Source organism: Chiloscyllium plagiosum, chromosome 1 (assembly GCF_004010195.1).
Source record: "Chiloscyllium plagiosum isolate BGI_BamShark_2017 chromosome 1, ASM401019v2, whole genome shotgun sequence".
Lineage (NCBI taxonomy): Eukaryota > Metazoa > Chordata > Chondrichthyes > Orectolobiformes > Hemiscylliidae > Chiloscyllium > Chiloscyllium plagiosum.
The window spans coordinates 120706133-120719397 of NC_057710.1; the positions used below are offsets into that span (position 1 = coordinate 120706133).

Below are 13265 nucleotides of genomic sequence, written 5' to 3' on the forward strand. Positions count from 1 at the left end.
CTCCTCAAACCATCACCCACACCCCCCCCCCCCCCCAACCACCAACCAACCAAGCCAGGCGGCTTCAGACCGACCTTTCCACCACATTCACCGCGAGTTGAGCCGGATTCAATCCGCACTTTTTCCCCCATTTGCAGCAACAAATAAAAGTTACCGTCCCCTCGGGCGACGGCAGCTCGGATTTTTGTTTTTTTTTTATTTTTGGGAAAATAGAACACTCTCGTGATGGGGACCAGGACGAAGTTCTCGCCCACAAACGGAGAATGCAGGTTTGTGCTGAATTTCTCTTGCGTGTTTGCTTCAGATTTCCCACATTCGCAGTGTTTTATGTTTCATTTATTCGAGTTGATCAGAGAATACGCAGTTAAGGATTTAGGCGCCTTGTCATCTCTCTCTCTCTCTACCGCCACCCCCTTCCCAAAGTGACATTCATCTCTGCCAGTTGGATAAATTGGTGTCTGCACACACACACACACCATGTGTAGCTAAGGAGAATCAGCATGAACCTGCGTTGAGAGAATTTCAGAAGTAAACGCAGTAATGAACACGCCGCTCCCAGACACACACACACAGACAGACAGAGTCTGTGGAGGAGGAGGAGGAGGAGGTGTGGCACATTTTCCAGGTACGTTACACACCAGAAGAGGCTGCCCATAACTGAGCCCGGGTCACACTGAGTGCAGCGAACCTCTCTGCAAGAAACAAACCCAGTGTCCCCTCTCCGAGCAGCTCCGAATGCAAACAGCTAGTTAATCTTTACCAGCAGGGTCCTGCTGAGAGCCGTCTGTCTCTCTGTCCTCAGGGCTGCTCTCCCCCAGGCTGCGGTCACTGCCCTCCGGGGAAGTGCTCTGTGGCCCGGCTCCCTCTGAGTTCTCCAGCGGCTCCTGATTCTTGCTCCTCTGAAACCACAGCCAGGTGCTGAGGGCCACTGCCAGCGCCAGCGGCAAAACTGTCCACACGCTGCTCACCATCGCTGCTATCCCCTGCAACAAACTCACCAGCCCCAGAGCCATTGCTGGACACTCAGGCTCCACCAAGAAGCCACCTCACTCTGAACCTTTTCAGCTGACACCCTGGACAAATCCCAGCTGCCGGCTCCTCCTCCCAGTCCTAGCCCCTCCTCTCAGCCCTTGGTAGACTGCCTAAAATTGCGCCTTCCCCTCCTGCTTTACCTATCCATTTTAACCTGATTAGTTCACTCTTCTCAAAGGTCATGAATTCGTCTGAGGTTTTTTTTTCTTCTCAAAGAGTATGTCCACTGCTGGTCACTAATTGCATGAAGTTCTATAGGCCATCTATTTTAAATTACACATTCATCTATTGAAACCTGCTTTAATACTCTAGATACTTTAATGTGGAGGAGCCGGTGTTGGACTGGGGTGGACAAAGTTAAAAATCACACAACGCCGGGTTATGGTCCAACAAGTTTATTTGGAAGCACGTGGTTGCGTTCACGTTTTGATTGACAGCTTCCACAACTCCTGTAGAAGGAGTAGTGCTCAGAAAGCTAGTGCTTCCAAATAAACCCGCTGGACTATAACATGGTGTTGAGTAATTTTTAACGAGATACTTTAAAGTAATGTCATGGATTTTTCTAATTTTGCTGTTCAACAATTGAAACACTGAATTCAATAAATATGCTAGCTTGTCAGGACGACCACAAGAAGTTATCATGCAACCTGTTTCAATTGGTTCTCACATACATGGAAGAAATTTTGCCACTTTTTGTATTTGACAAAATTCTGGGTGCACCCTAAATGGCTGATGAGCGTCCACTATACCTTCTCAAGTGGCCGAAGAAACCATTCACATCCAAATGCTCACTCTGAAGCGGGATAATAAGAAACATAATGGACAGACTGCTCAGATATGTTATTCATGGTAATGGCATAAGAGATGGGCAATTTTAGCCTGGATGATCTTACTATATGTAGGAGCAAGACATCCCATATTTGAAAAAAATGAATCGAAGTGCCTGAGTTGCATCTGTAACCCAAACATCTCGATCATTTCCATTAACAACTCTGGATATGTTAAATGTTCTTCAGTCTTTACCATCCGTCAAGGTAAATTAATGAAGTTGAACTTGGGAAAGTGCTCTCATGCTTTCAGAGTGAAGAAAGCACTATTCAAGGTGTCCAATGATTTAAATTTTACAGTCACTTTATACAGTGCAAAAATCCTTGAGATTCTCAGCAAAATAACCCCACTCCTGGGTTGCTTTGCTTGACAGGAAATCAGGTACAGCTTGGTAAAGGAAAAGGTCATTTTTTTCCAGCTTCAGTCAAGTCTATCGATTACATTTCTTTTCACAGGGGTGGTTATTATTGTTTGGCCTCATTATAAATGCTTGACAGGGTTTTAAAAGATTCAAGGCCATTTAGTATAACAGCAGCTACGTTCACATTTTGAATGGCAGCTTCAAGAGATCATTTAAGGCCTTTGATGTGGTGGAAAAAAAACTATTTAGTTTTGCAATAAATTCACCACTTTGAATGGGTTTTATGAATGAAACTTTGTCCGGTAAGAAGAGTGTTTGAGCTCTGTTAGATTTTTATCATCTCAACTTCAAAAACATAGAGCAGAATTTTACAATCCTCCCACTGTCAGAATTGGAAGTGGGTAAGCCTGAAAAATTCGGCAGGTGTTCAACCTACTGAGTGCAGCTGACCAAGACCTAACCACAATTTGTGATGGAATGGCCGAGAACTTTGCCAGCATAATCCTGACCCCATCCTCTTCACCAACAATCCATCAGTCCACTTCCACTTACCACTTCACCTTACGTCATATCTCCTCACCCTGCCATGAAACCACTAGATTTCACCAGTTCTTGTTTCTGGGACTTAACCTCTGGGGGCTGAGCCCCAGCTCTATTCACTGAACCATTAGTACTTTGGGTCTGACTCTCCACCATCTGCAGTCCTCACTTGTTCCAAATGGTTAGAGGTATGACATTTCTTGCCTAGCATTCATATCATGTGCCAGATTTTCATGGAGGTGTTGAGAAATTCGAGTTGGGAATGTTTCTATTTGTCTCCATCGTAAAGATTCCTGCCTGCCATATTTGTATGTCAGGACTGAAGGGGACAGGATATCCTACTGTCTTAGAGACAGGCCTGAAACAGCAACAGAGGTGTCAATCAATCAGATTGGCTAGCTGCTGTCCAGATAGGGCTTCCTGCTGAGTGAGGGGCCATATCTCCATTTTCAGGCATTTGGCAGCCAGGGTGTGTTCATTGCTGACTCTTCGGATGGCAAGAAGGATACCCCACGATACTAAAAATCCTGGCCATGGATCCTATCCCATTGTAGATACTTGGTGAATGGCTATGGAGGACACGTGAGGCATGAGGGAATGTGAGGCTATAAAGGAATGTGGAGAGTGCATAGAGAATGTGAGGCATGGAGGGGGTTCATGTTGGGGGCTTGGGGAATATGAGTGAACATTCAAGTTGAGAATGTTCACTCATATTCCCCGAGTTGCTGTTTCAGGCCTCTGTTGCTGTTTCAGGCCTGTCTCTAAGACAGTAGGATATCCTGTCCCCTTCAGTCCTGACATACAAATATGGCAGGCAGGAATCTTTACGATGGAGACAAATAGAAACATTCCCAACTCGAATTTCTCAACACCTCCATGAAAATCTGGCACATGATATGAATGCTAGGCAAGAAATGTCATACCTCTAACCGTTTGGAACAAGTGAGGACTGCAGATGGTGGAGAGTCAGAGTCGAAAGGTATGGTGCTGGAAAAGCACAGCAGGTCAGGCAGATCTGAGGAGCAGGAGAGTTGATGTTTCGTGTATAAGATGGGCTTATACCCGAAATGTCGATCCTCTTGCTCCTTGGATGTTGCCTGACCTGCTGTGCTTTTCCAACTTCTAACCATTTGCTTTGGCAACTCGCTCCAGTGCAGCAATGACACTTGTATTTACCTGACTCTAGAAATTTCTCGGTACGTGCTATCCAAGAAAGAGGACAAATCAGATCTGATCAATTATCTCCAATTGGCCGTAATCAGCAACAAGGAGAATCAATATTACAATCCATTCACATCTACTCAAACACATGATACATAGGTCAAAAAGACTATGTAAAGGAGGTGTGAGACCACAGAAAGGCAAGGTGCTGCCAGTTTCATCAGAGTGAGGCAATGACAGAGATGCTATTGAAGATTTAATCTCGGTGTACACAGAAGAAACAGAACTTTTTTGGCAACCATTGAGAATGTATAACGGCTAATCCTGAAGCTAATCATTTAAAAGGAAACTCTATTTAAAAATCAGACCAGAAGTAGAAAAGTCAACAGACAGGCTTAGATTTCAGCCCAGAATACTGACTGAGTTTGAGGAAGAGATAACAAATTTATAATTCCCCAAGAAAATGTTGGAAATAGAAATTGTGTTAAAGTATGGGAGGATGGTGATCTTATAACCTTGTTCAGTGGCTAAAGAACAAGTCAGCTAGGATGTCATAGGTCAGCTACTGCTATTGTGGATGTTAATATTCTAGCAAACTGTGGATCATGACCCCAGGTAAGATTTTGGGATTGTGAATTACATTTTAATGGCTGCCAGAGAGCTTGGGACGGAGCATTAACCTTGAATTCCTTGTATTTTTCCAAAAGTGGGTATGACCTAACTGACTGATCTTTGAGAGTTTATTCCAGCTCCAAAGAAAACTAGTGAAAAAGTAAGTAATTTTTATTTTAAAACCTTGCAGTTTAAACAGCAGTCCACTGTTATATTCTAACTTCCTAACTGACTCGCATTCTGGCATGAGGACAATTTTTGAGCCTCAAAATGGGAAGTTTTGTTCTAGCATGTGTAATGTGGGATGAAATTATTGGTCAAAATGTGGGACTAATTAGCAGGGGTATTTGTAAAAGATTGTACATAATTAACGTTTTGAATTCTTTGAGGAAATAAATGTGTAAATAAAGGGATTGCATTTAATATTGTATAGTTAAGTTTTTAATGTAAATTGATTGATAAAGTGCTGAATAAGAACACATTGTGGTAAAATGTATCTATTTGGAGCATGTTGTAGGTAGAGGATAAATTGGCAACTTCGCAGTGACGTGTGCAATGCTATGTACCAGGGAGTTATATTGGAATAATTTGTTTTCATTTATATAAATGATTTGGATATTGACAGAGGAGTACATCAGTTACATTTATGACTGGACATGGTGAATTGAGAAGAGGAACGCAGGAGGACAGGGAAAGGAAAACCATGTGGGCAAGTGGGTGACAGCTGCAGATTAATGCAGGAAAAGTTGAATCGCGATATTACATAAAAACTTAGGAACAGCAGCAGGCCAATCAGCCCCTTGAGCCTGTTTCTCCATTCAATGAGATTATGACTGCTGTGTGGCCTAACTTCATATATCTGCCTTTGGCCAGTATTCCTTAATACCTTTGCTTAGCAAAAATACATCTATCTCAGATTTTAAATTAACAACTGATCCAGCATCTACTGGTGTTGGTGGAAGAGAGTTCCAAACATCTACCAGCTTTTGTGTAAAGACATTCTATTAGTAGAAGGAATTTTTTTTTCAAATCCTAATGAATAAGGTTCTCAATAGAACCCAAATGCACTATGTGATTACAGACCATGTTGGCTTTCTCTCCAGGTCTCCAACATCTGCTGTCAGTCTACATTGAATTTGGTTCACTCCAGGTGTGCGGCCTTACAATATTCTCACAAAAATACTAAAGACAGGTGCTCCAGAACTAGTCATACCTTCCTGAATCATCTGATTGACTCTGGAGCTGCAAAGATCGAAAATTGCCTTCCCATACAGAAGGCAATTTCGATCCTCCAGTAACTAATTAAGGACCACCTAATGGACTCTTCTGGTAGCAGTTTGGTAAGACAGCCCAGTCAAAAACCTGGCTGGTGGAGACACCTTTTGGCATCCTGAGCGCATGGAGAGTGCCCCCTAGCAACAAGAGGGCTGGCGTTGCCTTGGAAATGCTTCCTCACCAATAAACCTCCACCCTCACTGAGGTTATCTGATAGGTGTCTGAAAGCCCTATCAACCTTGTCTGAGCTTTAAAACCTGTCCGATCTCACTGGGCCTGGCTGGTTGCAATCCCAGTGGAGGAACTGCTCTTATTGGCCCTGCTGGGACTAAAGAGCTGCTGGCTCTCCGATTGTCTGGCAAGTTTTGAGGGCCTTAAATGATGGGAGCACCAGTGCCAGGCAATCAGTTGCCTGATGTGTTTAAATCCATGTTAGGGGTGGGGGGAATCTCCTGGAAACAGACAAGGTGGCTTCACCCTTGGTTTTCCAGCATACAGTAAGGGCCATCACCACCAGCATTAAATTCAGCACATTAAAGCTGCAAACCTCTCTGAAACTTTCTAATCCCTTTCTTCAGTCATTGTCTCAGATTGATGGTACTTCAAATTTGCATATTTAGATTAGATTAAATTAGATTAGATTAGATTAGATTACTTACAGCGTGGAAACAGGCCCTTTGGCCCAACAAATCCACACCGACCTGCTGAAGCGCAACCCACCCAGACCCATTCCCCTACATTTATCCCTTCACCTAACGCGACAGGCAATTTAGCACATTTTTGGACCTAACCTGCACATTTTTGGACTGTGGGAAGAAACCGGAGCACCCGGAGGAAACCCACGCAGACACGGGGAGAATGTGCAAACTCCACACAGTCAGTCGCCTGAGGTGGGAATTGAACCCAAGTCTCTGCCGTTGTGAGGCAGCAGTGCTAACCACTGTTCCAGCATGCCGCCCCGGAGCTTTCTTTTGTGTTAGGAAGCTCACGTGAGCCAAAATTAGCTTCATTATATTTCAGTTAGTATTTCATTTGTTTCATGATATTAAGCAAACTCAAAATTTCTTCTCATGCAAATAATTTAAAATCTAGAAATATAATTGGGCAGTATAATGGTTGCGAAGGCTCATTGTGAAATACTGTTTCTACTGGTTACTGAGTTGATCAGAAAGAGACATACACCCTGATGCTCCTTAGCAGAAGCCCCGTTTATGCTGAGGCTTTGGAGACAGTTCAACAAATGCCTGGAGGAAGCTCGAAAGACTTAAAATTTTAATGGAAGATATCAATGGACTATAAAAATGAACCTAGGATTGGCTGTGCTCTTATTGGCTAACACAAAGGTGTTTCAAAAATGTCTTTGTCCCATAACAATATAAATGTGATCAAATGAAAATGGTATTTTTTTTGCTGTTCATGTACAGCACAGAAACAGACCCTTCAGTCCAACTTGTCCATGCCAATCAGATATCCCAACCTAACCCAACTCTTCCTTTAAAAGGCATCTAGATGGGTATATGAACAGAAAGGATTTAGAGGGATATGGGTCAAGTGCTGGCAAATGGGACTGGATTAGGTTGGGATATCTGGTCGGCATGGATGAGTTGGACTAAAGGATCTGTCTCTGTGCTGTACATCTCTATGACTGTGTGCCTCTATATCATAATCCTGCAGAACATTTTATGTAGGAGCAGTAGGATGTGCTGCCTGCAGTGTTCCTCTTGTCTGCATTGTACCAGCAATGGTAATGGTAATGCAACAATACCAACTGACTCAATCTGTTATATTGCATTGTAACCAAGGAATGGAGTGGGTCTATATTCCATTTTAACAGTAACAATCCACAAAAATATTTATGCCAATTGATGAATTTTACAAGTCGTACAAACAAGGGACATACTGGACACAGCAAGGACACACTGGATTAGAAACATTATTGATGTACATTTCATCCTGACAGATGCAAATAAATATAGCAATGGCAATATGTAAGTACATCAAGTCAGTGTTAATATATGTCAGCACAGAGAAATGGTAGCTCACACATCTATGGAATGCTTCCAATCAAAGTGCAGACTTTATGCTGCAACATGCTAGTTGTTGTACTAAAAATATTGTAATATTTGGTTGTACGACTCCTATATGTCTTCAATTATTACTACAGAATAATAATAATTCATTTATGTTAAGGTTCAAAATTTCCAGCTTCAGTCATCTGAACTCCACAGAAAGTTTCCTACCCAGAATAAAATGTTGGCTGAAATATTTTAAAATTGAAAAATGATTTATGTAGGATATCTTTTGTTGTAGAAAGCATGAAATTTTGGTTTTTAAAGCAATTATTGAGTGTGATGATTACAAGACATTTGCTCTCTAAGTAGTGTCACAGCACCACTCTGTAACGAAGTTCATGCATTGCTGTGACGTGGGTACGTGTCTTTATACAGGCAGGCATTGCAGCATTTGTAACTATTTCCAAAGATTTGATAAGAAATATTTGTTCTTTCATTCAATTACATGTTCACTTCTGAAATCCTAACCTTGAAACACTTAACTTTCTGTTGACACAAATCTGGCACTAATCAACATGAGGACATGACCACTCATGACCCTGGTAGTTGTATTCTTTTACAATTTGGCATACTACAGCAATATGCCATCAGGTACAGGAATAGTATACAGTAAAAAGGTCACCATAATTGAAGATCACTCAAGTCTCAAGAAGTAAACACCCTTAGCTATCAGACAGCTTAATTTATCAACAGTCTGTCAGACTATGAATTTACCATAAAAATTACCTTATTACCAGGTTTCTCTGAGACCTGTCTTTGCTGTTCCCATGTGTACATTTGCAGAGAATCTGTCTGCACAGATAATTTGATTTCTCCTGAAATATTAATCAAAGCTGCACACCTGAAGGTCTGTTTGAAAAAAAGACATAAGAAGAAAAAGAAAATTTACAGCCCAGGAACAGGCCCTTTGGCCCTTCAAGCCTGAGCTGATCCAAATGTACTGTCTAAACCTGTCTGTCAGTTCCTAAGCATTTGTATTCCTCTGCTCCCTACCTACTCATGCATCTGTCCAGACGCATCTTAAATGAATCCACCGTGCCTCCCTCTACCACCTCTGCTGGCAACGCATTCCAAACGCCCACCACCCTCTGTGTGAAGTACTTGCAGCGTGTATCCCCCTTAAACTTTCCACCTTTCACCTTGAAAGCATGACCTCTTGTTATTGAATCCTTCACCCTGGGAATAAGCTTGTCTCTATCCACCCTGTCTATACCCTTCATGATTTTGTAAACCTCAATCAGGTCCCCCCTCAATCTCCTTTTTTCTAGTGAAAATAAACCTAACCTACTCAACCTCTCTTCATAGCTAGCACCTTCCATACCAGGCAACATCCTCGTAAACCTTCTCTGCACCCTCTCCAAAGCATCCACATCCTTTTGGTAATGTGGCGACCAGAACTGTACACAGTATTCTAAATGTGGCCGAACCAATGTCTTGTACAATTTTAACATGACTTGTCAGTTGTTATATTCAATACCCCGACTACTCTATCCACCTGTGCAGCAACCTGCACTCCCAGATCTCTCTGCCCATCAACTTTTCCCAAGGCTCTTCCATTCATTGTATAATTCACTCTAGAATTAGACTTGCCTAAATGCATCATAAGATACATTTGGATTACATTATAATAGTCCCTGCATTTGATTGGTAATTCATTTTGCGAATTACTATGAGGTGTGATAGTTCAGTACAGAGTAATATAAATTTATATATATGTCAAAGATAAAATAAGACCTAAAATGAAAAGTAAAACATACAGTTAAAAAGTTTGCCGACTTTAGGAATTTTTAAAAACATTATTCATAAATAATGTTAAAAGCAATTTATTATTAATTTAACTGGAACAAATGATAAATTTTTCAACATAAAGACACTGAAGGCCAGAAGCATTAAAATTAATATACATAAATTGGAGGACAACGTGGTAACTACAATCATAATACTGTATACCGTACTCATCATATCAAATAGACCAAAAGACTGTGATGAGCTTGAAACCCAGAATCATTAATATAGCTAGATAGCATTGAGAATTCGTCTGCTTTTTCTAATTTCAGCAGTGGACTCATTGTGTAAACTTTGTTTTTCTGGTGTTTCTCATTCATATGCACCAATTTTGTGGATATTCACAGTCATTACGGGAGAGCTTATGAACTCTTGTCAAAATTCCAAGAGTTTGAAAACGGGCACAAATGCTTTCCATTTTCAAAAGGGGGAGATAAAATAACATCTGGTGAATATGAGCAGGATTTTATGTTTTTTACGTCGGTGTGGGTATGGATGTGTTATGTGGAACTAAGGTGCTGACCCACCAGTGATATAATTATTGGGATTGGTCATTATGAGGTGAGCAGAGGCAAGTATCTTGACCTATCACAAGCCTCAAATCTTGTAATCCAGGCTGCCAGAAGCTTCTAGGAGAAAGTGAGGGCTGCAGATGCTGGAGATCAGAGCTGAAAATGTGTTGCCGGAAAAGCGCAGCAGGTCAGGCAGCATCCAAGGAGCAGGAGAATCGACATTTCGGGCATTAGCAGCTTCTAGCCAATCAGAGGCTGGCAGCATCTGGGCCTAAAATCTACCACTTGATGTCTACTCCAGCAGTGAGAATGTATGTCTTCTTTTCTTCTCTGTGGGGTGTGAGTCATATGGAAAAGGGGAATACTGGTGTTGGAGATGAAGGCAGACCTACCTATATTACTTTTTCCATAGATAATCCATAGAATCCATACATACAGTGTGGACACAGGCTATTTGGCCTAACAAGTCCACACCAACCCTCAAAAGAGCATCCCACCCAGACTCAACCCCCTATCCTTTTCCTATAATCTTGCCTTTCCCATGGTTAACACACCTAACCTACACATCCCTGAACACTATGGGCAATTTAGCATGGCCAATCCACCTAACCTGCACATCTTTGGACTGTGGGAGGAAATGAGAGCACCTGGAGGAAACCCATGCAGACACGGGGAAAACATGCAAACTCCACACAGACAGTTGCCCAAGGGTGGAATTGAACCCGGGTCCCTGGTGCTATGAGGGAGCAGTGCTAACCACTGAGGCACCATACCGCCTCATGCTCACAGACTGAGGCAATTGCAGGCCCTTCCTCACCTTGGCAGGATTTTGCCCTGAATTCCAAGTTTGGAAACTATCTACATCTCTTGCTCACTGCAGAGGCAGGCGGGTGAAAAGGTGGTGAGTTAAGGCTGTTAAGGAGCCATTAATTGAGCTTTGAAGGGCTTTAATTGTTGGCGACTTGAAAAAGACACCCTTGCACCTTTCTGGCACTTAATTGTTGAGGTGTCGAAAAGGGGGTGAGTTTTTCTCCAGGTAAAACTTATCCAATTATTTTCCTTTGTTGCCAATTCTCTCATGACCGATAGGTGCATTTGACTTATTTCAGTGTTGGGAAAATAAATGAAGTTAATTATGAGGAATAAAGTTAAGGAATATCTCTATAATAGTAACCTATTAAGCAGAAACCAACATGGATTTAAATAGGGAAGATCACACCTGACAGATTTTTAATGTCACTTCCTGTGATCATCAAATCCCTCCAGTGTGGAAACAGGCTCTTCGGCCACACCGACCCTCTGAAGAATAACCTACCCGAACCCCTGACTAATGCACCTAACCTACACATCCCTGAAGGGCTATGGGCAATTTTGCTCAGCCAGTTCACCTAGCCTGCACATCTTTGGATTTGCACCCAAGGGAAACCCACACAGACACAGGGAGAATGTGCAAACTCCACACAGACAGTCACCCAAGGCTGGAATCAAACCCAGGCCCCTGGTGCTGTGGGGCTGTAGTGCTAACCACTGAGCCACCATGCTGTGGCTCCTGTTAAAACATAAATATATTGGAATTGGGAAAGATATCAATGAAGGAAAGGATCAGTTGTATTAAGTGAACTGTATTTCAACCTACCAAGGCAAGGGGCCATTGAAGAAATGAGGGGAGCCAGTACCTTGCCTATCATCCAAGAGTACAATAATTTGGCTGAGTCCTGTCCAAAAGAATACGAATTAGGGACCCTCAACTGGAAACCAGTTATAACAAGTCTGAAACTGACAACTCAAAGCCCCGTGATGAAGGAAATGAAAAAAGTTCTGTTGGTATGGAGCAAGGGCAGAGAGTGGATCCTGAAGGAACAGTATTGGAGAGGGAAGCTCCAAAACTACTGTTTTCATTTCCATTAATAACTTGGGATGGGATTTTCCATTTTCTTTAGTCAAGTAAGGGGCAGGATCTCTTCAGGACCAAGGAATCAGCAGTACCCCTTCCCCCCACAACACTCCCCCCCACCCCCACCACGCCCTGTTTCAATGACACACTTTCAGTTAGGTATTTGACAACCTTCTGGAATCAACACTGAGTTTGTCAGTTTCAGACTTGTTATAACTGGTTTCCACAACGAATGTTTAAGTCACTGAACTACATTCTGGGAATTTATACGCCCAGTCAACTTTGGCATCATCTCTTTTGTTTCATCTTGTAACAAATAAAACTGTCTTACTTATAGATTCAATATGTCTGTAAGTAATTTGAGGTTATGATTTGTTATCTTGACAGACTATAAAATCTTTCATTATTTTCTGGAGACAGTTGTTGGTATTGATTTTGTTATTTTCCATTCATGACTCCTCTGGAATTGCCGTTTTCTTTCCTTATTGTCCCATTACCAACTCCTTTTGCCTTGCACTTGTAAAAAAAGATTTCTCTCTTCTGCCATATTTCCTATCTCAGACATTCCCTGTTATGATGTCATAAGTGGCCACGTGTAAACTTGTTGCGTGTGACAATAGACCATAAACCTAATTCAATTCTTTTTTTACCCCACTTCCCTATTTCTCTCCGAAACTGCTACATCCCTTAACCTTTTCCAATCTGATTAAAGGTCACCCAACCTGAAAAGTGAATTCAGCTTCCCTCTCCACAGACGTTGTCTGAGATGTTGGCTGACCTGCAGAATATTTTTTAGCATTGTCAATTTTAATTTCAGAACTCCACAGTCTGCGTCTCCTTCTCCTGTATTACGTATGGAGAGGAATGTAACAGAGTGAAACAATATCAGATCAATGTTCTTACGTTTGCTCACGTGGAGCAGCAAGCAGCAGATCGTAAAGGCGTGAAGCTGAAATTAGAGGGATTCAAGCTTGCTGAGGTGACACATTAGCCTGGGTGTGATTCTGGATATGAAGAGACAGAGGAAGCATGTAAGCATGCAGTCAATGCTGGGTGGAGCCACAACACATTATCCTCACAGTCAGAAGATTAATTCAAGAGAAGAGATTTGAAAATGTTTTACTTTCCCCAGCCTTGGAGGTAAGTGACAAATCTGTTATAATATGCATGATACAAGAAAATAAATGCTATTG

The 13265-nt window shown here is 42.0% G+C and overlaps 1 protein-coding gene and 1 long non-coding RNA gene across 4 annotated transcripts in view; one reads left to right on the top strand and one right to left on the bottom strand.

Annotated features, from left to right (window-relative positions):
- Positions 1-1106, bottom strand: part of stbd1 (starch binding domain 1) — a 10344-nt gene extending 9238 nt beyond the window's left edge. The window contains exon 1 of the mRNA XM_043695547.1: positions 761-1106. Within this exon, the coding sequence (XP_043551482.1) occupies positions 761-1013 (253 nt within the window). The 5' untranslated portion in view covers positions 1014-1106. The remainder of the gene's footprint in view (positions 1-760) is intronic.
- The window catches only part of LOC122552697, a 31011-nt gene continuing 17790 nt past the window's right edge, over positions 45-13265 (top strand). For 2 of the 3 annotated variants that reach the window (XR_006312453.1, XR_006312454.1), the window contains exons 1-2: positions 45-269; positions 12890-13212. This is a non-coding gene — a long non-coding RNA (uncharacterized LOC122552697). Of the gene's footprint in view, positions 270-4647; positions 4695-12889; positions 13213-13265 lie in introns of those variants that run through there. The other variant, XR_006312455.1, reaches the window with a different exon arrangement.